This window comes from Gracilinanus agilis, chromosome 2 (genome assembly GCF_016433145.1).
Source record: "Gracilinanus agilis isolate LMUSP501 chromosome 2, AgileGrace, whole genome shotgun sequence".
Classification (NCBI taxonomy): Eukaryota; Metazoa; Chordata; class Mammalia; order Didelphimorphia; family Didelphidae; genus Gracilinanus; species Gracilinanus agilis.
In genome coordinates, this window is record NC_058131.1 from 720,764,557 (window position 1) to 720,791,954 (window position 27,398).

Genomic DNA, 27,398 nt, shown 5'->3' on the forward strand with positions numbered 1-27,398 from the left:
TTGGCCCGCCTTGCCAAACTAATTCACATTCCTGCCCTTCACGCAAGGTGATTCCTCCCGAATGGGGTGGCCCTACCTGCCGTTCTCCAGACACTATTCTATCGCCCTCGGCCATGGCTTTGCCTAGGACGTGCCCTCATCCCTGGAGAGACTCCCTCTTCGTTCCAGCCTCTGATTCTCACTAGCTTCCTTCAAGGCTCATCAGCTCAAACGGCATCTACTCAGGACCCTCCCAGTCCAACCCCCAAGTTGTTAGGCTTCTCCATCCCTGCAATGGGCCAGAAGTAGCCCATGCCAAGGGGCATGGAGGGTCACAGTATACCTCTCTGAAGAGGTCAAAGACCCTCGTGGAGGGCCCCGAGTGTCCTCTACATTCCCTCTCTGCTGCCCACGAAGGAGAATGATGGCAGAGCAGGGGAAGATGAAGCCTTAAAGCCAGAAAATCCTGAGCTCACGTTCTGCTATTTCTAACACAGTCCAGCTCCCTAATCCAGCTATTGCTTCACCTCTCAGGGAATCCTCTGAGCAATTCTAGGCAACTCTCCAAGCCCCCAAGTATACCTTGAAAACTCTTGAGAACTGTATGATTTAGATAGCACACACTAATTAAGGTGGTTTATTGCAAGAAAAAAAAACAGAGATCCCAAATTAAAAATAAATGGCAGGGGCAGTTAGGTGGCGCTGTGCGTTTTGAGAGCAAAGCCCTGAATTAAGAGGTCCTGGGTTCAAATCTGACCTCAGACACTTCCTAGCTGGGTGACCCTGGATAAGCCACTTAACCCCCATGGCCTAACCCTTACTGCACTTTTGCCTTGGAACCGATACATAGTTTGGATTCTAATCCAGAAGGTGAGGGTTTTGGGGAAAAAAAAATTAAATTCAATGGCATTCCTCATTAGCTGTCATTCCAAAACAGCCCAATAAACAAAAACGACAACTTTTTAAAAATTCTGACTCTGGAATTTTGGGCAAGTCTCAGTAAAAAGCAACATTCAAAGAATTACGCCGAGATACAAAAGTAACACTATCGAATTCCTTTACTGCTTCACATTTTAAATGGTTCAGCAATTACAGATTTTTTTGTAATCAAAGAAGAAAATATTTACATTTCAAATAGAAAATATATTCAAAAGAATTCTGTCCAACTCTCCAAGCCAGCCCCCGTGAGGTCCGGGATTCCTCCTGCCCCAGATAAATGTTGGGCATGTGCAGCCCTCTGCCCTGCCGGGAACTCGGGAACGACTTGCTCACAGATTTCTCTCTACCAGAATGAAGCTGACGTTCAGGCTTTTCGAAAGGAAAACAGAATCTGTCCACGGAAAGACGTCACTTTTTTTGGAAAACCAACGCCGTGACGCTGTTTCCAGACCTCCCTCCAAAGGTAAATGTGGGTGTTGGCAGTTCTTCCACAATCTCGAAGCCTGCAGGACAGAATGAAAATGCTTCCATTAGGGATGGCTTTGAGGGGTGACTCCACGCCTGTGAGGGAGTCAGAGCCAAGGGGCCAAGGAGGAAGGGCAGAGAGCGAGCCTCTGGGCCGTCCCGCCGGAGCGCTCACGTTTACCCACCTTCAGTTCTTGGCATTCTCATTCTAAGGCGATTCCCCTAAGAAAAGAGGCGTCACTCAGCAGAAGAGGGGGGACGGGCCCAAACGGGAGGACGAGGTGAAGGAAAGGCTGGACACGGGCTGGTTACACGGCCAACTCTAAGGCCCACAACGGGTTTTGCACTCCTCCTTAGTCGCTTCCTGGAACCGGAAGGCATATACCGGCCAGGGCAAGCCAACAACCAACCTTTCATCACGCTCTCCACTATCCACAAATCACACAAGACTTTGCAATTTGTTTGTTTTTGTTTTTTTTTTAATTCAGATCTTCTGTCTTAGAATCTACAAGTATTAGTTTCAAAGAAGAAGAGCAGTCAGGGCTAGGCATTAAGTGACTTGCCCAGGGTCTTACTGCTGGGAAATTTCATCTGAGGCCATTTTTGAACCCAGGACCTCTGGTCTCCAGGCCTAACTCCCTATCCATTGAGCCACTGAGCTGGCCCTGACATTATAGTCTTTCCAACTCTATGACCCAATGGCCAAAAGATTATTCAATGTGGAGAAAGGCAAGCTCTGTTCCTTTTTGTGGACTATCCCACCACCAGGCCACGGCTTCTTTTTGTCTCCTAGAAGGGCCACCTTCCACGCTGTTAGCCATCCCTGAGACACGCAGTTCAAACTCATGAATGTAGTGAAAGACTCCATGTGGAGGCTGCACCCTCGAGGGACAGGGGAGAGGCAAACACACCCAGAAAAGCAAGACAATCAGGGAAAACTCCTTTCAGTAGCTTTGTGTAAGAGTTATAAACAAGAGAGAAACCACAGGCTCCCTCAGGCAGGAGGAACAAAAGCTGTTCTACATAAAAGTGAGCTTGTGACAAGGACCCGGAGCCTGCTGGGCTCGCTTCCTCTTTCAGCATCCTCCAGGGAACTCCAAAGTGTGTGTGTGTGTGTGTGTGTGTGTGTGTGTGTGCAGACACAGACAGACACAGAGAGCCGCACACAGCTGCCCGCAGGCCTGCTAACAGCTTCTGGAAGTCTCCTTTTCATTTCAGACTCCCGCTCTAACGCAGTGGATCCTGCTTCTCCAAGGCAGAGCCCCAGGGCTCAAGGGCAGACTCAACAGTGGATCTCCCGGTTCGGGCCCCGAGTTCATGAGCCAGAAAGAGAAGGAGGAAGCAGCATAGAAAACGGATCAAAACGAGCCATTTCGGGAAGGCCCTCGCCCCTTGGGAGCAAGAAAGGTTTGCTGAAGAGGGAGGAAGGCCTGGGGAGCGTTCATGAATGGAGGGGAGGAAGAGCAAGGGGGTCAGCCAGACGGGGGACACACCAGGAAAGGGAAGAGCCCGGGAGTCCCCTCAGCAGAGTCCAGGTGAAAGCTGATGGAGGCCTGAACTAAAGGGTTGGCCGTGTGAGGACAGAAAGGAGGACGCAGGGAAGAGAGAGACGCCAGTTAGCCCATCAACCGAGAATACAAACAATCCTTGTGCTAGCTAATGTCTATGGGGCAGCGGCCATGTGCCGGGCACTGGGCTTGCAAGTGGACCCCCCAATCGTCCCGTGGCCCGGAGGCTGTGATTATCCCACGTCACAGAGGGCTGGAGGCTCCTCCTCGCGAGCAGGGACTGTCCTTCGCTCGGCCTTTCTTCTATCCGCGCTTATGACGGTGCCCGGCAGGTTCTTAAGAGATGACGGACGCCACGACTCGGACTTACTCAGAACTCTACAGCCCTCCCGGCTCCAGACTAAATGCTGTCTCTGGACGAAGCCCTGGTCACCTTAACGAACAGATCCTGAGCACGAACCAGCACTGACCGCGCCGCACACCAAGAGCCACGTGGCAGCCCATTAGCACAGCAGCGGAACACTCCCAAGGCAGAAAGCCTAGCAAGACCCCATTTAGAACTGAATATGGGCCATTTACCTCCCCTGAACTCCTCCAGCAGCTCCTTCTTGGTCCAGTTACAGGAAGTGATGAGAAAGAAGCCGCGATCCTGCAGGGCCCTGCACAGAGACTTCACGTACTGCTGCTTCTTCTCAGATGCCCCGTCAGGACTCAGGCTGATGGCATCAAAGGTTCCTTTGTCAATGCAAATACGAAATCCAGAGAGCTCGCTGGAAGGGTTCAGAAAGTCTTCCACCTAAATTAAAAATAAACACTGAAGTCACGATCATTTACACGGATCTTTCCTTGGACGCAGAGGAATCAGCTCCACAGAATAACCGGTTTATCGTCATTCTATCTTACTTCTAGAAAACACTCTGTACCAAAGCGAGACTTCTTTGGAACACTCAAGTTTGGATTAGCGGCCGCTCGCCGGACCACTAAAGAAGATTCATATTGTTTCCACGGCGCTTCAAACCTCCATCAATTTGAGGAGATTCGGCCAGAAAAACCAAAGCCAGGCGTCCTGCCTAAGAGTAAAGAGAAGCACGTGGGTCCAGTCGTGAGCTACTAAAAACAAGTTGGGTGGAAATGAGAACTTGAGGCCTGACTTTCCAAAATGAAAAATAACAAGATTAGACCCCAAATCAGAGACTAAAACGAAAATCCCCAAAGCTTCTGGCTCACGAAACAGCAGATACAATGAACCAAAAGCAACCACTTAGAGGGATACTTCCTGGCTACAATGTTTAAAGAGGTAAAAAATTAAATATAAACTGGAAGTAATGAAAACATATTTATTGCTTGGACAATATATGTACAATCCAGACTGAATTGCTTGTCAACTCCAGGAAAGGGGAGGGAAGAAGGCAGGGAGACAACATGAATCATATAACTTTGGAAAACTTCTGTGGAAATGTGTTATTAAAATAAAGAAAAAAAAAAGAAAACACATTTAGAAACACTCAGCTTTTCAGAATGCAAATTAGGAAACCCATTTCTCCTTCATGTTCTGACATAATCATTTGCTTTTAGTCAGAGGATCTAAACCTCAACTTAGGATCCAAAGAAATGGGCTCAAATTCAGCTCTCCTTATCAATGCCTCATTTGTAAAATGGGAGGCACAACGGGATGCTAAAGGTTCCTTCTAGTTCTCAGCATCCCAAGATCGTAATATTGGTCTGGATGCTAAAAATAATTGTCTAATGTCCAATTTTCTAAAGTGCTTTAAAAGGTGGCGCTCTCGCTTTAGGACAGGGAGACGTCTTCATTTTGAAGTGCAACCCTTTAAAATCCCTCCTTTCTGTTATCTACATAAAATGCGTAAAGTCATTTTGCCTGGATAACTATTCAGACCATCTACGTTTGGCTGCAGAATGTGTTACTACTAATACATTTGGAAATCACATATTTGGAGCAGCTGGGCGAATGGAGACGGGAGGTCCTGGGTTCAAATGCGGCCTTAGACACTTACTCGCTGTGTGACCCTGGGCAAGTCATTTAATCCTCACTGCCTCAAATCAATACACAGTACTGATTCTAAGATGGAAGGTGAGGGTTTCAAAAAAAAGAAGAGAAACAAAAGAATGACATCAAAAAACTGCAACCAAAGTGGGTACACATCATCAGAGCAATAACTGAATGTACTTTGTGTACAAAGAAGAGAATCTTACTGTGCAGCAAAAAATGATGACTAAAGAATTTGGAAAAACAAGGAAAAGATGTCCGTGAACTGATACAAAGCGAAATCGTAGAACCAAGAAAACAACACATAAAACCACAACAATACAAAAACCAAACCAAACACTAAGGGGAGAGCTAACTCAGGTGAATCGTAGTAACCAATCTCAGGCCCAGAAAATAAATAATGAAACACACCCCACCCCCACCCCGACATGGACGCGGGACAAGATGCTGCATCTGCTCTGTGCTGGCTGGTTTTGCCTGTTTGGTTACATGGGTGCAGTCAGTGATTTCAGGGAAGGAAATGAGTCTAACAGGAAATGACAGATGTAACAACAAAAGGCTTTTTTGAGAAATGTGTCCAGTGCCTTGACAAAATCACAGACCGAGCAAGAAAAAGAAATGACTAATAAATGGCAGCAAAGATACTCAGCTTCCCCAGCCCAGAGGCAGAAAAATCGAGCCCATGGCCTCGGGAGTCTGTGAATTTTATTCTGTAGGTTTCTGACTTTCTCCTCTATCAGTCTTGTGCCAGAACTAAGTATAATTTAGTTTTTCCAAAAGGACACCTTCCTCTAACCCATGCCCTTACTATTTATTCTGTGTACATTCATTTCAAATCACATCATTTGTATCTGAGTCTAAAACTCCCACATATGCAGGGTGTAAGAGGTGTGCGGGGAAGGGGAAGACTCGCACCTCTGGTGGGAGGGCTTGCTGTGCCCTTCTCAGGGCTGTGCACCCACCTTCAGGGTCCTCCTGGCACCAAGCTCTCACCTGTGGCTCCAAGAAGCTGTGGCATGCACAGCACCCCCCAGCATAACAAACTTCAAACCCATCAGTGAGTCAGGGTTGTCTACCCATGGCACAGGAAGACTTGGGCAGATGGAGGAGAACAAGTTATTCCAACGGCCATGAAGGCAGATGAAGTGGGCGCTGTGGAGCATTTAGAGCTCGGTCAGATATGGAAGACGCCAAGGCCGTCCACTGCATCCTGGGCCTTCACCAGTCGTCCTGACTTTTGTCTTGCCACTGGACTTGGATGACTCTGGAAGAGAGAGTGAGGCTGAGAACTTTGTGCATCTCTGCCTCACTTCAATCCAATTCATGTGCAAGTCAGGACATCAGCCCACGCGGCCACTGGTCCTCTGTGAAGATGAAGGACGACCCCCCCCCCCAAATATGCACGAAAGGAAAGCGGTAAACTGACTCGTGTGAAAAGAGGCGCTGAGGAATATAAAAATGCTTTTTTTTACCTTTAATAATTAGATTACCTGTAACTTAATGTTAGAGAAACCTTCCTTTTCTATGATTCTTCCAGAAAGCTGTATTGCCAAAGGACAGTAATCAATTCCAGTAATATCAGAGTATCCCAATTTTGCCTAGAGAAAAAAAAAATAACAATTTTATTCTCTATGACAGATAGGATTCAGGCTATGTATTCAAACATTCCTTTAGGGATTGAAAAAAATTACAGCCAACAAGTGACATATAACCTATTGAAAATAACAGTATTTAAATATTTGCAAAGGAATGGGAAGAGCCCCAAAACTGAAATCCAAATACCATGCCAATTTATGCCATTTTACAGTATTTGGTTTCTTCTCCAAAAGAAATCCTATTTTCTCAAGCACTCTAAAATGGAGAAAAGGTGTTTCCTCAGAAAATGAGCCGCTCGTTGTAAATTCTGATACTGATGTTCATCTATCCACAATCAAAAACGTATTCCAAAATTAACTAATGGAATAATCTGGACAAATTTGGAGGAAGCTTCACATGTAACTGTTCTCAGCACTTCTTGGTCTTCAAAGGACTTTCACACAGAACAACAAGTGGTGGCCAAGTGGGACAAATGTTATTAGCCCCTTTGTACAGATGAGGAAACTGAGGCCACTGCTGAATGGCTGGGAGGTTGCTTAGGCACTCCAGGACTGGAGAGGAAATGGCAGAATGGACAGCAAAGCTGTCAGCATGGCAGGGCCAGATCTGGGCAGTCCAAGCTCAGGCACAAATCCAATTATCGCTTGGGGTCCTCTCCAGATCTGCCTCCTCCGTGATCCTTAGACAGTGCGTCGAGGTCAGGTATTCTTAACCTTCTGGGTGTCCAGGACATCTCTGGCAGCCACGCTTCTTCTTACATCCTTTCTCACAATGATTTTTTAAATGTATAAAAGACAGAGTCTGACAAAGAAAACTAATTTCATTGTGATATTATCAAAACATTTTTTTACATTAAGAATCCCTGGAAAAGAGGATCCGTGATGAGCAGAGAAATGATGAACTCTGAGGGCAAAGAGAAGTCGAATTTTTTAACTTTATCTTTCTTGTCCTGTCCTCACCCTACCGCACCCCCACTTTTTTTTGCAATGCAGCTAATGTGGAAATGTGTTTTGCATAACTTCACATGTATAACTGATTTACTGCTTACTTTCTCAATAGGTGGAGGAGAGAATGGAGGGAGAGAATACAGAATTCAAAAATGTTTAAAGAATGTTAAAAATAAACAAAATTTTAAAACGTAAAAATTAAATCAATAAATAGTTCGACTATTTTTAAAAAGTTCTTTACCTTCTATCTTAGAAGCAATGCTGTGTATTGGTTCCAAGGCAGAAAAGTGGTAAGGGCTAGGCAATGGGGAGCCACCTGCCCAGGGTCACACAGCTAGGAAGTATCTGAGGTAAAATTTGAACCCGAGACCTCATCTTTAGGCCTGGCTGTCAATTTACTGAGCTGCCCCAACTTTATATTTCTTGATTTCCAAATGTCTCATCTGATTCAAATATCAAATCTAAACCATGAGACTGGCCTGAGTCAGGTCCAGCCCAACATATAAGTGCAGGGACCGAGTCCTCCACTTTTTTGAGGGTGTCTAGCATGAGGTATTAAGAACACAATAGAAACTCAATAAATATCTGCTAATAGGAATAGACCTGAGGATAAAGAATGGGGGTTGAGAATGGCCACGATCTATTTGACCACAATCCCTTAAAGCAGTTTTGCTCTCAGGGAAGGCCCACCCATCATCCTCAGGGCACTGCCAGGATTACAGCCTTGCCAGCTGTTTGGGCTCCTTTAAGGAGGCAAGGCTCACATGGTAGGACTTGTGACTCAAGGTAAGTGTTTTCCTCACTCCTCAGACCCCAGCAGCCTCCTCAAAGGGCCCTTAGTTGTCAGGATAGATGGAGTAGCAGCTCCTTATTTTAAACTTTTCCTCCACCTCACCATTTTATCCCTCCTCCTTTCAGGCCAGCCCCTGGGTGACCTCAGGCCGGCCTGAATTGCCACTGGACCCAGTTTAAACCTGTATTTTGTCAACACTGATGAGATTAGGCAACAATAAAGTTTTCTCAAAACAAGATGTTATTGCTTTAGACACAGATGGTTAATGCTCCAGTTTTTTTAAAGAGCATTCAAAAGTCTGACTCTTACAAAGACACTAAAAAGTACCAACCAACTCAACCAGAAAGACCCCATTTCCGGTCCCAATGTCAAGCACCGAAGCATCCAGTGGGATATTGCATTTCTCCATCCACCTGATTAATCGGGTCATACTTTCTTCTCCAAACCTGTTAGGAAAAACAGAATTTGAGGCATAAAAAAATCAAGAGGGCCCGGGACAATGGCAACCACAAAAATCTACCCAATTGGCTAAAAACACACACTTGCAATGATGACTTCTTTTCATTCAACCCCAAAATGTGGAAGAAATAAGTTTTCTAGGCTGGCGTAATTGTTAGAACTCCAACCTCTTCCCTTTCTTTGTGACGCAGGAGCAAGCACTCAGAAAGAGACTCTACAAGGAGTGTTTTCTAGGTCACTGATATTAGTACAATTTGAGAGCTGCTTCCCATTGAAGAATAAATAACCACCAGATGGCAATAATTTAAAATCACTCAAGACCAAGTCAAACCTGAGATTTCAGAGCTTTTCAGTCAAATCACAGTCTATTATTCTTTCCGAATCCCCGAGGATGTCCGAAGCTTATTATTACTGTAAGTAATAATTAAAAGAATTCGAGAAGCACAAAGCTGGAAAAGACTCTGGGGACCATCTGGCCTAAGCCAAACCTAAAACCACCGTAAAGACAAACAACTCTGAAAGTCTTAGGAGCTCTGATCCACACGAGGACCCACTGCAATTTTAGAGGCAATATCATGAAACATGCCACCTCCCTCCCGAGACAGAGCTTAAAGACTGGACTCAAGAGGCAGTCAAGGGAGGATTTGCCTGACACATATGTTCATGGATGTGTGTGTGTGTGTGTGTAACAAAAGTTTTTTCTTCTGGAAAAAGAGGTAAGAAGAAGAGAGAGCAGATTTGTGTTGACTATGTAAATAAAAAAGTAGGGGAAGCTCAGGGGCCAGGGATAGATATCAAATGAGAGTATGTTTGCAAGTTCAATTTATAAACTTTAAAGTTCTATGTGTTAACTCTTATGATCCCGCTACCACATGTGCCTCGTTGGATCTGGTTAGTTACCATTGAAGGAACACAACAAGCTGTGTTATTTGGAATTTTGGGGGTTCTATTGAGAGGTATTTGGGGCTCTTTTGAGCCTTAAGATATTTAGACATATGACAAACTTCCTGTGGACGTTTAGGGGACTTTGAAACTACATTTTCCATGATTCAATGGGTTTCTGGTTTTGACATGAACAAATGTAAAAACATAGCTTAAATTGGGAGGTCGGGCTTGAGAGCTCACTCTTTTTGGTTTCCTGCGTCTTTGGTTCCTTGTGGCTCTTGGTTTACATAGGAGAGGTGAGAGAAGGAATGGTGGGCGATTTGAATTAGATCCTAGCAAGCGTTTGGCCATTTTTTATTTTACCAACATTGCCATAATTAAAATATTACTTCTCCTTTTAATATCAGCCTATATTTTTTACAATCATTACAAAGCTAATTGCAATAATGTTGAGATGGGAAAAGACAAGCTCACAAATGAGGTCTTCTAGCCTCTGCCTAAAGAGCTCCATTGAGTAGAACCCTTTATCTCCTGAGGCACCCACCCCATTCCTATCAGGACTGATTCCCTTTCATCAAGTCTGTACCTACCTTCTCTAGCATTTCTACATTTTTCTCCACTCTCTGGGAACAAGAGGAGTAATCCTAATCCTTCCAATACTTCAAGAACCATCATGTACATACTAAGTATTCCCTTCTTCAGGGAAAACAGCTCCAGTTCCTTCAAACAATTCCCTCCATGGCATGATCTGAAGGCCCTTCATCATGCGAGTCCCGCACCTGTGGGAATACTCCAAATCGTTCACACTGCATAGAATGAACTCTTTGAAAGTAGAAGTCCCACTCGTGTATTTGTATGCCAAGGTCCCAGTTAGCACAATGCCAGGCACATAGAAGGCACTAAATGTGTATGATTAAGCTTTGAGATGTGGGGCCCAGATTAAGCCCAACCTGAACCTAAGCTTTCACATATGGCCCAAACTGCTCAGTGGTCCTATCTATCAGTTGCCCAGTCCTGGTCTAAATCTTGCTGCCAAATTTTTCTGATGATAAATGTTTCTTACCCCATATGGCACTTGAGAAGCTATTTATTGAACCAAGAGCAAGATTTGACATTCATTCCCAGTGAACTTCAATGTATTCTATTCGACTCTGTATTCTAACCTATGGAGATATTTTGGGCTATTGGCTGTGTCATCCAAAGCATCAGATACCCCTTCTAGCTTTCTGTCAGCTGTCAATATGACAAGCACATCATCCTGTCTCTGCTGGGGATTCTTAACCTGGGCTCTAAGAAATGGTTTGTAAAAGGCATTATTTCATTACAATTGTTTTGTGAGAGGGAATCCCTAGCCTTCAACAGACAGCCAAGGAGGGGTCCAAGACACTGAAAAGGTTAGGAACTCCTGATAATTGATAAAGACTGATAAAAATGTTAATGGCACCAAGGCTAGATAGAGCCCTAAAACGTGGTATTACAAACTAACAGTGAATCCAATAATGGTTCCTCTGTGGGTTCAGTCAGTCTACCTGTTCTAAATCTATTGAAATGGGATACTGAAGAACATGTATATATGTATGTATGTATGTATGTGTAGCTATATATATTCACACAAATATATTTTAAGCTCAAGCTTCCCTGTGATTTTATTTTTTAATAATACAAAATATTTTTAAAAAGAAAGTTCCTGGACCCCAGATTAAGAGCTTCTGATTTAAATGAACTTTCTGACCTAAACTTTCTTCAACATGCCATCCACACAAAGCAGGAGTTATTATATCAAATGCTTTGCTAAAATCTAGGCAAACTACAGATAAAGCATTCCCCTAAACAACTATTCTAGGAACTATGAGGGAAATAAGGTTGGCCTGGAACGACCTCCTTGCCTGCAGTTCTATCATTGAGTAATAACGAGTTTCTCCATATCATAGGCAGCTGCTCCTGCCTCTTTATCCATATGGGTATGGCAGGTCAGTTCTTTGGGGGGCAGGTCCTTCAGCCCTAGACTTTTCTAACCGGGCATTTCAGTTAGATATGCATGTCCCCAGCCTGTCTGTTAGATTTCCAAGATTCTAGGCAAATATCATCTTCCCAATGAACTAATCAATTAAAAAAGCATTAAGTATCTGTGTTGGGACTAATCAAAGTGCTGAGAATTCAAAAGAAAAGCATTAAATAGTCCTCACCCTCAAGGAGCTTACAGTCTGTCTGGAAAGTAGATAAGTACATATCAAAGTCTATAACAAAATAAATATAAAGCCCTGGATGAAGGGAGATGCTGGGAGCTGAAAGATTAGGAAAGGCTACTGTGTAAATGGAATTAGCTTGAGCCCATTAATAGTCAAAAATCTACCCATCCTAGGCGTAGAAATGATGTAATCCTCACCTTCCTTAGTGGGGAGGGGAGACGAGTTACCCACATGTGACAATGAGTAGCAAATCTAGAACAAGGGACTGCCCTTTGGGCAGTCCAAATCAATGTAGAGACTGCCATTTGTCCATTTGAATTAGAGGTGGACCCACAGGAAGTGACGAAGGACACAATCTCTTTAAGTATGTTACTCACTTCCTGTGGAGGCAGTTCCAGTGCTGAAGGATCTCCTGAGACCACAGACAGCTTACACTCGGTATTGTCACGTGGGTAAGTTAGGCTGACTTCCTTGGCCTAGCTGGGCCGCTTCCAAACTCTGCCTATCTGGCTGTTAGGCCTTGTGGCTTACAGCTTCATTTATTTAGCTTTTTAACCTTCTCTCTCTGTCTAGGCCTTTGGCCTGGACTAGCCTCTCCCTTTTCTCTTTATTCTTATACTTTTACCTTCCTGATTGTAAATAAACTTGCCTCAACCCGATGCTGACTTGGGTCTGATTTAATTACGGAATCAACCTGAATTGTTGATTCCTGGCAGCCACACATTTTAATATATATCTATAAATACCTAAATTTTCCTTCTTACACTACACAGAGGATGAGAGCAGGGAGAGCATTCCAAGCCAGTGTGGAGACAAGAACTGGCATGTTGTCTGTGAGGCCCAGAAAGAAGGTCAGATTGTCATGAAAGTCAGTCCTGTCTAAAGAGTCTAGAAAGGTAGGCCTAGGGCCAGATCATAAACAATTTCAAATCTCAGAGGAGGATGTATTTGGTTCACAAGCATCTCTTAGGTGCCATGAACAAAGGTAGGTTTTGTCCAGGCAAAAATAAAAGTGAAACATCCTTGCTCTTGATAAGCTTCCACTCTTCCACTCTATCCAGGAAGACAACAAGGACGTGTGTAGGTGTTCACAAAATAGAATATGATACTGAAGAGGAGGATACTGACAGCTAAGCTGATGGGGAAAGATTTCATCAAGAAAAGGCACTGGAACAGAGAGACCCGAAGGAAACCAGGGTTTCTCCCAAGACAGTCTAAAAGGCCCACAGGTTCAAGTGGGTAATGAGACAGGAAGCCTGTGGCCAGGTAGTATCTAATAGGGACAACTGTCCTTTGGATGGGAAGACTTTGGCAGCTCAATACATGAACTATGGTGTACTCCACCATGTCTGGCCAAGAGCTCCATCATTCCTATATGTCGGTTAATCCAGAATCTAGAAATCTACATTCATTCACAGATACTACCTTCTGGAGCAAATGTTTATTTCCCACTTTAAAAAAACTTATTAAAAATATATTTTTAAAAACACACATCCCCCTTTAAAAAACCTTACCATATTTCTCCTGAGTCTCCAAATTCCTGAAAAGCTTGCAGTTCTCTTTCATATACAGCATCCCAACTATGTAAGAAAGAAAACATAAGACAAATTCTCGACTTAATCTCACATCCATTTGGGGCTGCTGTAGATTTAAAATAATAATGTTCCATAATATCCTGAAAATAAAAGAAAAAACTAAGGATAACAGAAACACAAAATGGAAAGTATATATGCCAAGACTCATTAAGGAGTTCAAAGAGTGAGTGTCTACCGCCTGGGAAGCATGACAAGAGAAAACGAGCCCCTGACTCTCACCTCCTCCAAACCACCATGTAGGTGTAATCCCGAAGGTTTGGCATTAGAAAGTAGAGGAGAAAAGGACAGAAGAATGAATCTAAGGCAGTGATGGTGAACCTTTTAGAAACAAGAGTGCCCAAACTGCAACCCTCGGCTGCCTCCAGTAGGCGTGCCATAGATTCACCAATACAGCTCTAAGGTCATAAACCTCAGCAGCTTTCAAAAGCAATAAGAGCAGATGGACAGATTTAGGGAAGGTGATGAGTTCTATTTCTCAGACTGTGGGACAGCAGCAGGATGTTCAGACGGAGATTTCCAGCAAGCAGCTGGCAGTGGGGGCCCAGAGTCCAATCAGTTGAAACCCAACTATGAAGCACCTACTAAGTGCCCAACACTGTGCGCTAAACCCTGGGGCTACAAAGAAAAGCAAAAAAGAATTCCTGCCCTCAGTGTTCTCAGTCTGTGTTCAGGAAAGTAATTCATTCTGATCCAGAGGTTGGGAATCATCTGAACAGCGACCAAGTTCGAGTAAAGAAAGGAGGGCCTGGAGTGAGTCTGAGCACCCCATTCCCCCACGCCCACGGGGCCCACGGTAAAGGAGGACCCTTCAGAGGAGGCACTGGCAGGGCCCTCCGCTGAGCAGCAGAGCTGGGAGAAGGGAGTCCTGGGCAGTCCAACGTTAGAAAGGTCAAAAGGAATGTTCTGAGAAGACTGCAATGGATGAAGTGTGCCTAAGGACCAGCCTCAGCACTTGCCCTTCCAGTGCCCCGTCTGCACCCCTCAAGTCTAACCTCATTCCTCCTCCTCCTCCATCCCCTTCCCAGGCTCCCCTAAAACCCTTCAGAAGGAAATAGGAGGAGGGGAGGGAGAGAAAAAGCGGAAAGAAGCTGTCTCTTACTGGGCTGAAATGAACTGGGGGACGTGAGAAAAGGGAGGGGGACATCGGGGAGTGGAAATGGGGGGAGAGGGGAGGGGAATTGGGAAGAAGAAAGACGAGAGGAAAAGTGGAAGGAAAGATGGGAACACAGAGGCTGGGGGAAAGAGAGGGCGGAGACGAAGAGGAAGGGGCAGGATCCCCCCCACCACCACCCAGGGGCACTGCACTCACTACTCTCGGGTTCCCAGGACCGAGGGCTCGAAGCCTCCTTCCGCCTCCTCCGCCTCCATGGTCCCCTCGCCACAGACCTACGGGTGCGAGCCGTGGGGGCCGCCATCGACCGGGCAGGACCAGCCGGGCGCGCCTGCGCTTTGGGCTGCCTTGAGCCGCTCTAGGCCGTTCTCCTCTAACATCCCACTACTCCGGTCCCACTCTGGGCCGAGAGGCCTCCCTCTCTACTGCTCCAGCCACCGGGCGGTGACGTCATCCAGAGGTCCCGCCCCAATCTCCTCTCCGACCAATCTCTCTCTTCTTGCCTTTCCGCCCGAGGCCTAAGGAGACCTTTCGGGCCGGCAATGTTTCCGGGCATCTCTCTGAGGGTAGGGAGGGGTGGTCGTGGGTCGGCCTGGTCTGGCCGGGCCGCCCTGAGACTTTCCGCCTGCTTGGCCCTGGGACCACCCCAGCCTGAGTACAACCTGGCCGCCCCATTCCCTTAGCTTCCTCCTCCCCAGCAGCCTCCAGATGGGGTGAACCAACGAGGAAGGGGGCACCCCACGTGCCAGGCTCACTGGCGGTCTCCTCTTGCCAAGTGACCCTCCTCACCTTGGTCCTCACCTGTAAGGCGGCCGAACTTCTTGTGCCCCTGCTTGGGGTTTCCTCATTTCTTAGGATTGATCTGTCTCTCTCCATGTATGTATTCTCCCACCCTACCCTCACTGAAATGTAACCTAAAGCGCAGGTGCTGTGAATACAAAATATCTCTTGGGCTCCAGGGAGTAGGAGAGAGAGATATCTGGCCCTGACTTGAGAAAGATCCGAGTTCGAATCTCCTCTCTGACTTCTGCTAGGAGTGTGGCACTGGTTGAGTTGCTGACCTCAAAGTTTCCCTCTCCCGGACACTTCCACACTTGGACCAGAGCTTTCCCCCTGGCCCTCCAGACTCCTTGATCCCAGTGCCTGGGGAAGGTAAGGCCTTTCTCTGCCCTGAAGCTTCCCTAGCTGATGCAAACTAGTCTACTTAGCTCCTCCTCTGACACAAACATCCACCCCAGCTTTCTACCCACTTTTTACCTCCCAGAACAAAAGCTTCCCTGGTCCTCACTCTTCAATTGGAATGGAAGCTCCTGGAGGGCAGGAACTCTCTCTTTCAAAAATCTGTATCCCCACTAAAGCACTAAAGTGCTTTCTATATGCAAAGTCCTGTTCTAAGTGCTCAGATTCAAATAGAAAAGTCCAGCAGCCTCCCTATGCCCAGAAGCTTCCAAGCTTCTACTTCCTAATGGGGAAGACAAGCGCTAGTGAAGAGGCTGGCTCTGGAAGTCAAAGGGAAGGATCTCTTGGTCCTTAGGGCACGGCAGCAAAGTAGATGGTTCTGTCACTTCTTTAATGTCACATCAGTTTGACCATGTCAAGTACTTTGGTGGCAAGAAGCTACTTTTTCTGGGTCTTTAATAGCTCTTTACCAGCTCTAACCTAGGCATCTTGACTTCAATTCCTGGAAAAGTTCTAGGAGGGAGCATTAAGAGATGGCTTGTACCCCCTGATGATAAAGAGCCAGCTTGACCAAGACCAGGTTGTGCCAGGATAAACTTCTTTCCCTTTTTAACAGTTTCATTAAACAAACGAGAATGCTGTTAATGGAGTTTATTTGTTGTTGTTCAGTCAAGTCTGACTTCATGATCTCACTTGGGATTTTCTGGGAAAAAATTCCTTCTCTAGCTCATTTTGCAGATGAGGAAACAGCCAAATAGGGTAAGGTGGCTTGTTCAGGCTCACACAGCAATTAAGTGTCTGAGGCCAGATTTGAACTCCTGTCCAGGCCTGGCACTCTATGCACTGTTCCACTTAGCTGTCTTGAGTGTATTTAGAGTTAAGCAAAGCATTTAATAAGATATCTCATGGTGAGGGAAAAGAAAAACCCACAACCCTTAATTGAATCAGGAGGAGGAAAAATGCTTCATACATTGAAGACAGATAAGCCAGAATGTGTCTGAAAATGTCTAGTGATGGGCTAAAAGAATCAGAAACACCTCTAGGTCAGCATGACATACTAATTCAGTTCAAAGGTAAGCAATGGCAAGGCCAGTGATAACGCAGTGGTGAAGGTCTTCTGAGAGAGAACCGAGTCTCTCTTTTACTCTTGGTCTGGCCCATAGGAGGTGCTTGATAAATAAATGTTTGCTGACTAACTTTGAAAAGTTGGAACACTGATGTGGACAGACACCGGCCAGACAGGTATGATCTTTGGGTTAAAACCAGTGGAAATGCACGTTGGATATGGGGGGGGTGGAGTTAAAGGGGGGATAAAGGGGAAAGTAAAAACAGGAATCATGTAACCATGGAAAATTTTTTCTAAAAAAATAAAATATTTAAATCATATAAAAAAACCCAATCACATGCCACAACTTGTTTAGCCATCCCCCAATTGATGGGCATTCCCTCAATTTCCAGTTCTTTGCCTCTACAAAAAGAGCTGCTAGAAATATTTTTGTACACATAGGCCCGTTCCCTGTCTTTGACTTCTTTGGGATACAGACCTAGAAGTGGTATTGCTGGGTCAAATTATGCTCTTTGGGCACGATTCCAAATTGTCCTCCAGAATGACTGGACCAATTCACCACTCCAACAGTGCATTCATGTACCTATTTTTTCGCTTCCCTTCCCAAATTTGTCATTTTCCTTTTCTGTCATGTCAGACGATCTGACCAATGTGAAGTAGTACCTTTTAAAATCTGCATTACATTCTCTAATTGATGGTGATGTAGATCATTTTTTTTTATGACTGATAGGATTTCTTCTTTTGAAAACTATCTGGTCATATTCTTTGACCACTTCTCAATTGGGGAATGGTTCTTACTTTTTAAAATTTGGCTCGGTTCTCAATATATTTGGGAAATGAGCCCTTTATCAGAGAAACCTGCTTCTAATTTTGGCTGTATTAGTTTTGTGTATGTAAATTTTAATTTTAATCAAAATTATCCCCATTTTATGTCCTATGATCCTCTCTTACTTGGTAATAAGATCTTCTTTTATTCATAGATCTTATAGGTAATTTTTTTCATGTTGACTTACTTGCTTATGATAGTGCCCTTTATGCCTAAATCAGGTTTCCATTTTGACCGTATCCTGGTATATAGTGTGAGATGTTGGTTTCTGCCTATCTGCTTTCTGGTTTTCCCAGCAGTTTTTGTTCAATAGTGAGCTCTTGCCACCCTATCCCATTCCTTGAGCATGGATCTTTGGCTTTATCCAACACTAGATGACTGTGGTCATTCCTGGCCATCCCTGGGAATCCTTTCTCCCCCCAAAGAATCTCTCCCAAGTTTACTTCCGAGTGTCTCATCACAGATGGATGAGCCAATCCCTTGTTCAGCTGGGTGAACCCCTTTCTGGATGTGACATCTCAGTTTTTTGATTAATCTGCTAGTGAAGCAATGAAAGTGCAAGTGAAGCTAAGTGAAACCCCTTGGGGCTGGTTCCTCATGGACTTCTGCTCCAGCTGCTACCAGTTCTGGTGATTTCTGCATGAACTCCATTTGCTGAGGAAATCTCCTATAGGTCCTCTAATCTTTGGATACTATCAGTCATAACCTAGTGCAGTGATGGGCACACTTTTTAAAGAGGAGGCCAAAGGAAATGCTCATCAGACTGTTTCTAAGGCAACTCTTTCAAAGTTTTGTTGTATTCGTTCAGATTAGGAATAATGTCATGTGGTGGGATGGAACATTTCAGGGGGCCACATCTGGCCTGCAGGACCTGGTTTGCCCATCACTGCCCTAAGAGAAAGAATAAACACAAAAGAAAGTTCATCACACATTAGGGACCTACAGTAGCTCAAGCTGCTGCTATTCCTCCCGCCTTACTGGAAAGGCACCATATACTCCTCCATCATCAGATTGGACTCTTCAGCCCAAAGAAAGATTCTTTCTCTTCATACACTCTTGCCCAGAAGAAAGGTCACCACACTTCAATGCCCTGGACTGGCGAAAGGCACAGAATACTGCCCAGCCTCTGAGCCACCCAATGGAAAGGGCACATCCACACATGCTCCAAGGACTGGGTTTCCTTTGGTAAAGCCTCCTCTCCCTCACCTTACCCCTAAGAGATTAGAGAATAAGTATGAAGAGAGCAAGCGGAGGATGTAGAAGGGTACCAGTTGTCATACGTTTTAGAAGTGAGGAGGGAGGGCAGTCTGAGCATGGGGGTTCTGGAGATGGAGATGCTGTGGGAGATAAACAGAGAAAGTCATTTTCGCTGACCTTAGAGTACTTGATGTGGAGTAATGTTCAGTGAGGCTAGGCTAGGGTCAGGTCGTAAGTGTCTTTAAAAGCCAAATAGAGGATTTTATATTGGATTCTTGAAACCTCAGTAAAAAGCCAGCAGAATTTACTGAAATAGGGAAGTGACTTGGTCTGGTCTATCCTTAAGGAAAACCATGCTGGCAGGAGTGAGTAAGATGGCCTGGACTGATGACAGTCTCAAGGCAGGGAAGCCTTGAGATCACTGAAATGAGAGGTGAAGGCCTGAACTAAGAGAACTGGGTGAGGGGGAAATGAGTCAGTGTGACAGAAAAGATAAAAAGGTCCTTAGTTTCCCCCATTAGCACTTTAGAAAACAAAATGGACTATATTTTGTTGTTGTCGAGTCACTTTTCAGTTGTGTCCTCCTCTTCCTGGCAAAGAAGGTAAAGTTGGTTGCCATTTCCTTCTCGGCTCATTTTTCAGATGAGGAAACTCAGGCAAACGGTTAAGTGACTTGCCCAGGATCACATTTGAACCCAAGAAGATGAATCTTTCTGACTTGAGACCTGGCACTCTCTAGACTGTGCCACCTGACTGTCCTGGGCTATATTTAATCCCCTCCAAAATATGAAAAGCAAAAAGGACTTGCACTCAAGGTCAGTAACATTTCTTCCCTCTCTTGTGGAGGTGAAGGTGCCTTATAGACTGAGGCAATTTTTCAGACTTATCTAGGATTAAAGATCTCCTCAAAGAGGAAGCACATGAGTCTCCAATCATTCTCCCTCCCCAGATCCACACCATCTGTGTCCCTCACAGTATTGGGGGCATGATGGGCCCAAGTTATGGGAGCCCCAAAAGGGCACTGGTTAGAATTATGGGAGCACCAGGACAGTAAAAACACAACATGACAGCAAAAGTGACTTCTCCTAAGTAGGGGAAAGTTCACATTATAGCAGGGAAGGAAAAGCCCCAGTGAAGACGCAAACATCCAAGAAGGATTCAATGAGCCAAGTAGGGCAGACCCTTCTCATTCAGATTGCCCTTGGGTAGGCATCCCAAAGGCCCTTAATTCAAACAGATTCATTCTCACCAAGTAGTGAGCTGAGAGCCTTCTCTTGGGAACCTCATGCAGCTATGGAGTAGCTGCCTGTCACCAGGAGGTGTCACCCTGGAACAAAGTTGGCTGGAAATTGGCTTTTTCTTCTTTACAAACTCCCTCCTCCCTTAGGAATGTAGGAAGGAGCAAAGTCCTCCAAGAGTACACATTCCTGCCCCCACCACCACCACTGCCTCCGCTGGGTGGCCCCAAAGGGCATGCCCTTCCCTTAGGTCCCCACCCCTTCCTCTTTGTTTGGAGCCTGGAGAATTGCCATCTGAAACTGGATATTCAGTGACTTCTTTTCTTAGCCAAAGAGAAAAAAGGTCTTGGTCCATAGGGAGCCCTTTCTTTGTTCTTTTAGGAAACTTATAAATAAATTTGAGCAGCTGGGTAGTCTAGGGGATATAGCATTGGGCTGGGAATCAGGAAGAGTTCAAATCTGGCCTCCTAGATGTGTGACCCTAGGCAACTCACTTTACCTCTCTGGTCTCAGTTTCTTCATCTATAAAATGAGCTGGAGAAGGAAATGGCAAACCACTTTGGTATCTCTGCCAAGAAAATCCTAAACCCTGCTTGCCTTGGTTTCCTCATTTGTAGAATGAGCTAGAGGAGGAAATGGCAAGGCACTTGAATACCTTCACCTAGAAAACCCCAAATGGGGTCACAAAGTCTTGAAAAGGCTAGAATAACAACAACAAATGTTAATTCATTTAAAAAATCACTTTAAGGCTCTTCTCTCCACCCCCTCTTGAGCTCTCAGGCCAGAGTTAAATTCTGATCAGGAGTCAACAAGTTAGTCACTAAGCGTCTATGAAACACCTACGGGATGCTGGGCACAGAGTTAAGCACTGGAGAAACCAGGAAAGGGAAGCACTACCCCTTGCACTCATAAACTTACTTTCTAATAGAGAAGTCAATATGAAAAGAAATGAGCAAGATGTATACTGAGGAAGTTGAATGTAAACTAAGAGGGACCCTGAAGGGGGCCCAGGAAAAGCTCCCTCCAGAAAGTGGGATTTTAGCCAAGACCTGAGAAGGGCAAGGAAGCCAAAATGAAGCTCTGATCCCCCACTGATTTCATTTAGCTCTGTGCAGCCTGGCTAGTGGGTAACATCCCCAACTTCTTCTGTCACTTCTGTCCCAACCTAGAATGAAAACACAGATATTCATGACTGACCACAGATTTTATGTAAAGCAAAGAATAAAGAATAAAGAAATGGCTTAAAGGCTTAGTGAGAACAATCGCAGGGAGTGTCTCCCTGTGGTATCCTTTCTAGCCTCTTACTAGTTCTGTCCATAGTGGTACAGACTTGCTTAAAATCTCCCATCAATCTCCTGCCCACACAGCAAATCCATGCCTGGATCAAAGATGATCACCACGATGCCCATCTTTCTCTGGGGCTACAGATGAAGAAACAGTGACCTGGTGAATAAATAAAACATTTAGTAAACATCTGTTATTATATGCCTGTTATTAGTAGGGGCAGTTGGATGGCACAGTGGATAGGATGCTAGGTCTGGAGTCAGGAAGACTTTCTGAGTTCAAATCTGGCCTCAGACTCTTAATAGCTGTGTGATCTTGGCAAGTCACTTCAACTTATTGGCCTCAGTTTCCTCATCTAAAATGATCTGGAGAAGGAAATTGCAAATCACTTTAGGATCTTTCCCAACACAACTGAAAACAAAAAACTTAACAGCAACAACTCTATTATTACTTGGCAAAGCATCTGGATTACAAATATAAGCAGCCAAGGCAATGCTTCCTTCCAGTCGAGGAGGTTTGGAACTGAAGTGAAGAGGATGGCTGGGGCAGAAGCAGCCTGGTCTGGAGATAATAATAGCTGGCCTCCACAACAGCTCTAGGAGGTGCTGCTGCTCTAATCTCCATTCTAATCTCCATCCAGGCAGACAGGCAGAGAGAGGGGAAGTGACTAGTCCAGGGACACAGTGTTTGAGGCTGGACTTGAATTCTTCTAGACTTTAGACCCGTACTTAGAACGCTGGGCGTGGTCCTGGACAAGAAACGGCAAAAACCTACCTGGCAGAGCCCAGGGACGAGGGCAGGGCCAGTACCTGTGGGAGGGAATTCCAACGAGGGCTCAGGACCCAGAACCTCATTCACAGGAATGGCTCCAGGTGGCCAGGCTTGCTTCTACATCTTCTCCGGCTCATTTCCTGACTCTCCAGCCTTAGCCAACAGGTGCCCAGGTGGTACCCGTTTCCTGCCTATCCCTTTTAGGGTCTGTGATTCTCCTTTCCGATCTAAACACCCCAAAGGCTGGTTTTTGTATCCCCAGAACTGCATCTGGGGCCTGGCGGCTGGCCTGCGCCCCGCCCCTCCATATTCCCGGGGGGGCGTCCAAAGGACGCTTCTTCCCGGGAGGTGGCCAGGCGGCTGCTCTATCGGACTCAGCGGGGCCGCGTGCAGGGGGGCCCAGCAACATGCCGATTTCCCTCCTAGGAAGCCAGGTCGCGGCTACCGCAAACCCGTCCCGAGGCCCGGAAGCGTCCAAATCTCGGGTTGAACCAGAACTACAAGCCTAGCGAGCGTCTAGAGGTGGGACCGACGAACCCAAACGGTTCGCTCAACCTCTCGGACTCAACTACCATTCGAGTCGGGGCCCGGAGTCTTCCCGGACTACGGTCCCAGGATACAGAGCGCGCCGGCAGCGGAAGAAGCGTGCGCGCGTGCGCCGCAGACCCGCCCCCGCCCCCGCCCCCGCCCCCGGTGGCGCTATGCATCGTGGGAGAGCTGGCGATCTCCATCATGGCGGCTTCCATTTCGGGCTACACCTTCAGTGCGGTGTGTTACCACAGCGCCAACAGCGACGCGGATCACGTAGGTACCCGCCCGGCCCGGAGAGTCGGGGAAGGGGGCGCGGGGCTCGAGGGGGCGCCCCTCAAGCCTCTCGGGTCCTGCTCAGACCCAGTCAGGCCTGTCCGAAGCGGTCGCGGGGGAGCGTCCGCCCCGCCCGGGCCTGGGGGTGATGAGTGGGGCCGCGCGAGGCGAAACGCCCGTGGGGCGGGCATATGTCAGCGACTATGAAGGGGGAGCGGGGGTTCGAGCGTCTGTGTCCACATCCGCGCGTGGGGGTGCTGCACTCCCGCCAGGGTGGGGTGGGGGGGCCGCAAGTCCTCTGCAAGAGGTAGTTTTCTTGTGGGAGTCCGTGGGCTCCCCATCTCCCGCTGTCCCCCTCCATGCCACGCCCACCCGATCCTGACCGGGGTGGCTGCAGGGAAGAGCATTCTTTCCCTGGGGGCATCTGTCAGAAGCTGGCACCCAACGGGGCTCCCTTAGCGCATCCCCATCCCTCCAGGGATTCTAGCCGGGGCCCAGTCTCGCTGGCGAACCTTGAGGAAACGAGGGGAGAGAACGTTTTAATGCGAGAGGGGGAACGACCCAGAGTGGGATTGCAACGCTCGCTCTAAGGAGGTTCAAATTCTGCTCTCTTCCCCGCCCCACTTCAGTATTGGGGTGTTCTCCGAGAAAGAAGAGCTTTGGGGAGTAAGCCCAGTGAGCCAGGGGCCCGACCAGGGGCTGCAGATGTCGCTCCCAACTCCCTCCACGGGACCTTTAGTGTTGGGGTGCCCTTCGAAAAGGAGAGCCCAGGAGGTGTCTATCTACTTCTACACTGAGAAGGGTCCATGGCGGGCACTGCCCAGGAGAGAGCCCTCCCTCTACCCGAGTTAAGACAGCAGAGCTTCTCCCTGAGCTTCTGCAGAGGGCTGGGAGAAAATCCACCTGAAAGCGGAGCAGAAGCTCTAGGTTTGTTGGGGGACACTGTGTAAGCCTTAAGCCTTAATGCTTTGGCTACAAGGGAGCAGAAAGATGTTGGAGCTCAGCAGGGAGGGCTCATAGGGGCAGCTTGTCTCCCCCCCTCTCCCGTCCAGCTTCTAGGCAGCCCCTTCCTGGACTGGTTTCCTCATTTGTCATGTAAAGGTCAGTCTGGGTTTGTCATCTGAAAGGTCCTATTAGCAGCAGATAGCAGAGAAAAGAAATGGGGGGGGGGGGGGTTGAGCCAGGTCAGCAGAAGGCAGAGCCAGAGAATATTGACTTTTGAAAGCCCCAAAGTTCTTCCTCTTTTGACAAGCAAGGGCAGTGGATGAAAATTATTCTTGAAATTTTAGTACCTACAACTTATGTTTAATAACTTTACAAGTTTAAAAAACAGCTGGTATAGTTTATAAAATACCCATTTTCCTTGTAAAATAAGTATTTCATTTTATCAGAATTTCAAAGCAAAAGAACTCTTCAAATAGAAACCGTTTTTTTGGTAGGTGTCTGCAATCTCAGTTGGCACCTGTGGGGAATTGGTTTAATTGGAGAGCTGAAATAGTAAAGGAGAGTGATAATTGTGGTAACTAATAAGGTGAAGAGCTGTTAGCTTAAGTTTTCCCATCTGTAAGAGGAAGATGATACTTTGATTTTCCACCTGCATGAATGATAGGGGTCAGGAGGGGACCTCAAAGGCAATCTAGTCTGCTTCCATTTTCCCACTGAAGAAATTGAGGCCCAGATTATAGTACATGGCCTGGGTCACCTAGCAAGTGAGAATCAGGAATGCAAATAAAACCCAGGCAGTTGTGATTCTGCTGCACCCATTCAGGGTGGTTGGGAGAAAAGAGCTGTAAGGTGTATCCTTCATATTGTGCCTTGGATGCTCATAAGCAGCTGTTAGGTACATCATCAGGAACCCAACAATTTGGTGGGGGAGGGGTAGAGTTCTAATTCTCATGAATCTCTGTGAGAGCATTAAATAGGATGTGAGGGATTGTTGGTAGACTTGGTATTTCTTGCAATAAGTGCTTGGTGATTGTACATCTTACAGAGATACAAAGCTGATCATCATATTAGAGAGAATTAATTTCCAGGTGGAAAAGAGAAGAGTTTAAACTACAATGCCCTTCTCAGGCTGGTAGGCAAAACTTCAGGGACATTTTCACCAGTGAAACAAGGTAAAGGTTACTTTATTTTCTAAGATAGCTATAGGTAAAAATGTAAATCCACTGAAGTTTGTCTTTTGGTTCAGATTCATTGAAAGGTTTATGCTATTTTTATAAATGGACAGCTTGAACTTTGAATCTACATTGTGAACCCTTAAATTTTTATACTCTAAATCAGATCATGAAACCACATTGTAAAAAATCTGTTCATTTGACTTCTCTTGTTCCCTGCTTCCTTTTGGGAATGGACTTTATGCTAGGCAACTTTTCAGGCATTTATAGGACCAGGTGGACGCTCAGGACATCTTGCTGGCTTGTTCTTTTTCTGCAGGGAAATAATTTTGGTTTTAATAGACTTTCAACTTTTGTTAGACTAGAACACAGTGGATGACCTATGCAAAGCATTCCAGAGTTTTCTGAAGTAGTAATGCTCTTCCTCTAAATATATTTTAAAAAGAGAAGCATTTTGTTCTTATGAAGTAAAAACTTTTGTTATAAGCACTGGGAAATTTTGAAGTTGATTTGCTGAGGTCCTGATTTTCTAAGGTAGGTCGAAACAGAAGTGTATTGTTTAGAACCTTGAGAGCCAGGCTGATATGGTGGGACCCATAGAGATTTGGAAGTCAGAGGACTCTGGTTTAAATTCTGACCCTGTTCCTTTGGTTGCCGGTATTGGTTTCTGCCTCTGAGTTTTGCAAGCATGTGTAGATAATGTGATCTTATTTGTGTTTTTCATTAAGTCATTTTCATTTTAACTGAAGAGTTAAAAAATTTCCTATTGCGGGATCACTTCTTGCAATGACATCAGGCTATCCACTAGTCAGTTTTTCAGAGAATATAGTGGACTTGCTTTGATTATTTTGATTCATTGTACAATGACAATGGACTAAGTTATGAGGAAAGTTTCATTCTTATTTTGAGTCTACAGCTTTTTTTTTAATCACTTTTTAGGAAGGATTCTTACTAGGAGAGGTAAGACAAGAGGAGACATTTAGCATCAGTGATTCACAAATCAGCAACACTGAATTTCTGCAAGTAATAGGTAAGTAAACTTAACTCTTACCTTATAAAGGTTGTTTCTTTTTCTTTTTTTTTTTTTAACCCTTAACTTCTGTCTTGGAATCAATACTAAGTATTCATGAGAACAGTAGGGGCTAGGCAATAGGGGTTAAGTGACTTGCCCTGGGTCACACAGCTAGGAAGCATCTGAGACCAGATTTGAGCCCAGGTCCTTCTGACTGTAGGCCTGGCTCTCTATCTGAGCCACCTAGCTGCCTCATTTTGGCTCATTTTTTATCTACCATCATATTCTTTTGAAGAAAGACTCCATGAAAATGAGCTTTGGATATTTCTTGTATTTTCCATTCCCTCAATAATTTGTGCCTTAATATTTCCGGGGTCTAAAAAGTGCCAACTGACCCATTCACCTGATGCATTAGAATGATGTAGTAGAGTTAGAACATGGGCTTCTGGAATAGATCCAGCGATACAGTGGCACAAGTTGGCCTCTTTGGACTTCTTTAAAGGAGGGGCCTCCAAAGGGATGCCTGAAGTCAAACATCAGCCCTCAGGTGATGATCCTATGGTCTGTGTAACTTGGTGTTGGGCCAGGCAGCTGCACAGTCCTGACAGTCTTGAGTTACACATGAATGCTGTAAGGGCCAGAATGTAAGGGGTAAAAATAAAAGGGTTAGACCAAATTTATAAGAGTATGGTTGTCAGGAACTATGACTCAATTCTAAATGACTTTTTATGGTAGTTTATTTACAAAAGGAGAAAGAATAAAAGTAAGAAAATCAGAGAGAGTAGATATTTACTCTCACCTGGTCTGAACCAGGCAGGGCTTAAGAGGCCCCAGCAAAGGAGGCCCAGAGGTAAATTAAACAAGGGTTTTAGCCATGAGGTCTCCTAAGATGAGGGGCCTCTCCCTCTCTGGAGGCTAGTACCTCCAGAACAAGCCAGGGAAAGGAGTCAGGCTTAAATAGAAAAGCAGTCCGAGGTCCTTAGCCTGAGCTTCTCCAGGGTCAAGTTGAAGGCGAAAGACCTGGTCACAGGGAGTTCTTGCCACTTTAAAGACCATTACTTTCATCATTTCCTGTGTCTTCCTTCTACTTTACGTGGACCAATCACAGCTAAAGCTTTGCTTAGGACTGCCCAGGGGGCAGTCTGTGGATTCTGATTCATCACCCACTGTCGCACACATGGGTCATAGACCTTCCCCCACTTAAGGATAAGTGGGCTGTATAGGCTTCTGGTGATTAAATCTAAAAATGGGCAGAGGAGAGTTAATCCCATCTTCACAATGCTTGTAGTTTGGATTTTTGTCTTGTTTTGTTTTTTGGTATCTGATAAGTTCAGAACAAAAAATTAAAATTTAAAAAAAAAAAGACTCTAAGAATGGGGCCTGTGAAGGGTCATCACTTTACAATTACTAGTTTCATGGGTTGTTAGAGC

General features: G+C 45.7%; 2 protein-coding genes across 2 annotated transcripts in view; one reads left to right on the plus strand and one right to left on the minus strand.

Annotated features, from left to right (window-relative positions):
• Positions 1-936: 936 nt before the first annotated feature.
• On the minus strand, positions 937-22,529 carry EEF1AKMT2 (EEF1A lysine methyltransferase 2). The gene is made up of 6 exons (XM_044659233.1): positions 22,039-22,529; positions 13,283-13,348; positions 8,567-8,681; positions 6,390-6,497; positions 3,471-3,687; positions 937-1,421 (listed from the first exon to the last, which is right to left on the minus strand). The coding sequence occupies exons 1-6, from the start codon at positions 22,116-22,118 to the stop codon at positions 1,327-1,329; spliced, it is 681 nt and encodes a 226-aa protein (XP_044515168.1). The 5' UTR covers positions 22,119-22,529; the 3' UTR covers positions 937-1,326.
• Positions 22,530-22,746: 217 nt separating this feature from the next.
• ABRAXAS2 (abraxas 2, BRISC complex subunit) overlaps positions 22,747-27,398 on the plus strand; it is a 42,206-nt gene continuing 37,554 nt past the window's right edge. Inside the window, exons 1-2 of the mRNA XM_044659234.1 lie at positions 22,747-22,839; positions 25,896-25,986. Of these exons, the coding sequence (XP_044515169.1) occupies positions 22,768-22,839; positions 25,896-25,986 (163 nt within the window). The 5' untranslated portion in view covers positions 22,747-22,767. The remainder of the gene's footprint in view (positions 22,840-25,895; positions 25,987-27,398) is intronic.

Bases quoted from the DNA above. Each gene is read 5' to 3' on its own strand.
- EEF1AKMT2 (XM_044659233.1), bottom strand. From the start codon at position 22,118: ATGAGGTTCTGGGTCCTGAGCCCTCGTTGGAATTCCCTCCCACAGGTA. The intron at 13,349-22,038 runs GTAGGTTTTTGC...TTTCTTACATAG, and splicing joins TCGTCCCTGGGCTCTGCCAG to TTGGGATGCTGTATATGAAA. The intron at 8,682-13,282 runs GTAAGGTTTTTT...TTTTCCTAACAG, and splicing joins GGAGACTCAGGAGAAATATG to GTTTGGAGAAGAAAGTATGA.